General features: G+C 56.9%; 1 protein-coding gene across 1 annotated transcript; it reads right to left on the bottom strand.

Annotated features, from left to right (window-relative positions):
* Positions 1-417: 417 nt before the first annotated feature.
* HOXC11 (homeobox C11) lies at positions 418-1,134 on the bottom strand (the record flags this gene model as incomplete). The annotated part of the gene is made up of 1 exon (XM_083380205.1): positions 418-1,134. The coding sequence occupies one exon, from the start codon at positions 1,132-1,134 to the stop codon at positions 418-420; it is 717 nt and encodes a 238-aa protein (XP_083236331.1).
* Positions 1,135-2,196: the final 1,062 nt, after the last annotated feature.

Consider the following 2,196-nt stretch of genomic DNA (forward strand, 5'->3'; position numbering starts at 1 on the left):
ACCATCTCGCCCACGGCTTAGCCCGCCCGCCTTGTCCTACCCCTCTAAAAGCCTGGGACCGCAATCCCCTTCAAACGGTCCTGGAAGTTCACGATCAAAGTTAATATTTGTCACCCCGGTGGGCTTTTCGAATTTCCCCGACTGGTGGGGGCCCCTGAGTCTGGCGCCCACCCCCACCCACCCCCTACCCCCCACCCCCGCCCCGGTCTCCCTTGCTCTCCCGGAGCCGTTTCCCCTCGTAAACATGCCTCCCGTTGCAAGACCCAGCTTTGCAGCTTATCATAAAATCCCTTTGAATGCTTATAAAACTCCACATAAAACCCGGCCGACGAAAGCAGCCGGCTAGTTCCCCCTTCACCTTTCCCCCTTTACGGCCGCGGCGCTCGCTCGCTCGCTCGCTCCACTCCCGCTCCCGCGCTACCTACTGGCGCTGCTGGCTTTGCCGGTGTCCTTGGTGGCCGAGGAAGAGGAGGCTGAGGAGCCCGGGTGGGTGCTGTCCTCCTCGTCTTCCGGGTCGACGCCCTGCTCGCCGCGGGATGACAGGGCGGCGGGCTCGGCGGCGGCGGCGGCGGCGGGGTCGCTCTCCAGCTTGCTCTGCGCCTTCTGCGGGCAGCCCTCGAGCGGGGTCTCGGCCGAGCAATAGGCGTTCTCGAAGAAGCGGTCGAAGCCCTGCGGCAGGACGCTGTTTTTGTTCACGCCGGAGTAGAAGCCGGCGGGCGGCGGCGGCGGGGGGTTGCCGCCGGGGGTGGGGTGGTGGTGGTGGCTGTAGGCGCTCTCGTTTTTCATCAGCATCTCGGTCATGGTGGACGGCGGGAGGCAGTCCCGGTGCATCAGCTCCTCGGCGGAGTAACACGAGGCGTAGCTGCTCCTAGGGTGCCATTTATTCGAGGGGTCCAGCCCGTAGGAGACCTCGCGCACGGGCTGCACTTGGGAGAGGTTGGCGGAGTAAGGGTAGGAGATCTGGCGAGACGGGGCCTGGGGCAGGAAGGAGGACACGGTGGAGAATTCGGGGACGTAATAGGTGCAGCTGGGGAGGTAGAGGTTGGAGGCGCAACCTGCGCGCTCCCCGAAGTCTCCGCTCCGCTCCTTGCGAGACTGGGAGCAGAAGTTGCCGAGGTTGACGGAGTTAAACATCTTTCTCCTTTTCTCGCTCCTATAGATAGAGGTCGGGGATCCGAGGTGCAGAGGGGGAAAAATTTGGGAAGGCGAGATGACGCGCGCTCCGTCTTCTTAGTCGCGCTCTCCGGGACACGTGATCCAAAGTAGATATTGCCATATATCAGTTTGGAAGCCCTTCGGAAAGCGTAGGAGTGGTTCGGCGCTTAGGTACCATCTCAGAGGTTCAAACGATTGGTTTTCAAACACCGCAGAAACATTATGAAAATCAATCGCAGATTTGTATTCATTTTCTGCCAGGCACACCCACCTCTTGGTCAGAGCAGACGGGCCCGGAACCAGGGATGGCTGAGGAAGTTCTCTCTTCCTCTTCCTCTCTCTTTTGGATTTGGCTTTCGTGGTTTCACGTGTGTGTGTGGGGGGGATTCCGATGTGGGGTAGCAGCGTGGGAGTGAGGGGGTGGGTGGGAGGGAGGGAGGGTCTACCCGAGGCTTTAACTGTAATCTCCCCCTCGCATGTGTGTTCCTTTCCCATGCTAGTCATATTTTAAGTGCTGGATTATCTCTCTCCCCCTTTTCCTCCCCCCCCCTTTAATGGGGATTGAATTACTAGAAGCTCAGAGGAGAGGATAAAGATTCTTCAGTAAGTTTTTCAAATATTTCTCAAGGTCTCCATTTGGGAGTGTGGCTAGCATCCGCATTCGCTGTGTATCTTGCCCAGGAGGGTAGGGGGACAGACAGAAGGGAGGGAGCAGTTAGCCCCCCCCCTGCCTTCCCCATTGATGGGTCGCCTGGTTGCTCAAGCAGGTAGGCAGAAATCATAGGGAAATGTCCTTTGGCAGCCATAGGGGAGTGGGGGAGTGGTGGTATAAACTTTAAAACTTTTGCCAGAGATGGAAACATACAACTGGAGTCTAGTGAGGCCTAGATTAAAGATCGGAGTAAGCCCGGTATCAAAAAGGCCCAGCTCAAAATGAAGAACCAATGATTTAAGATAAGGACTGATAAAGAACCGGAAGCCTGTTTTTTTTTTAAAAATGTTTGGTTAAATATTTATCAGATAAGAGAAGTAGAGTGAATA

Source organism: Vipera ursinii (assembly GCF_947247035.1).
Source record: "Vipera ursinii genome assembly, contig: scaffold_487, whole genome shotgun sequence".
NCBI classification, from domain to species: Eukaryota; Metazoa; Chordata; class Lepidosauria; order Squamata; family Viperidae; genus Vipera; species Vipera ursinii.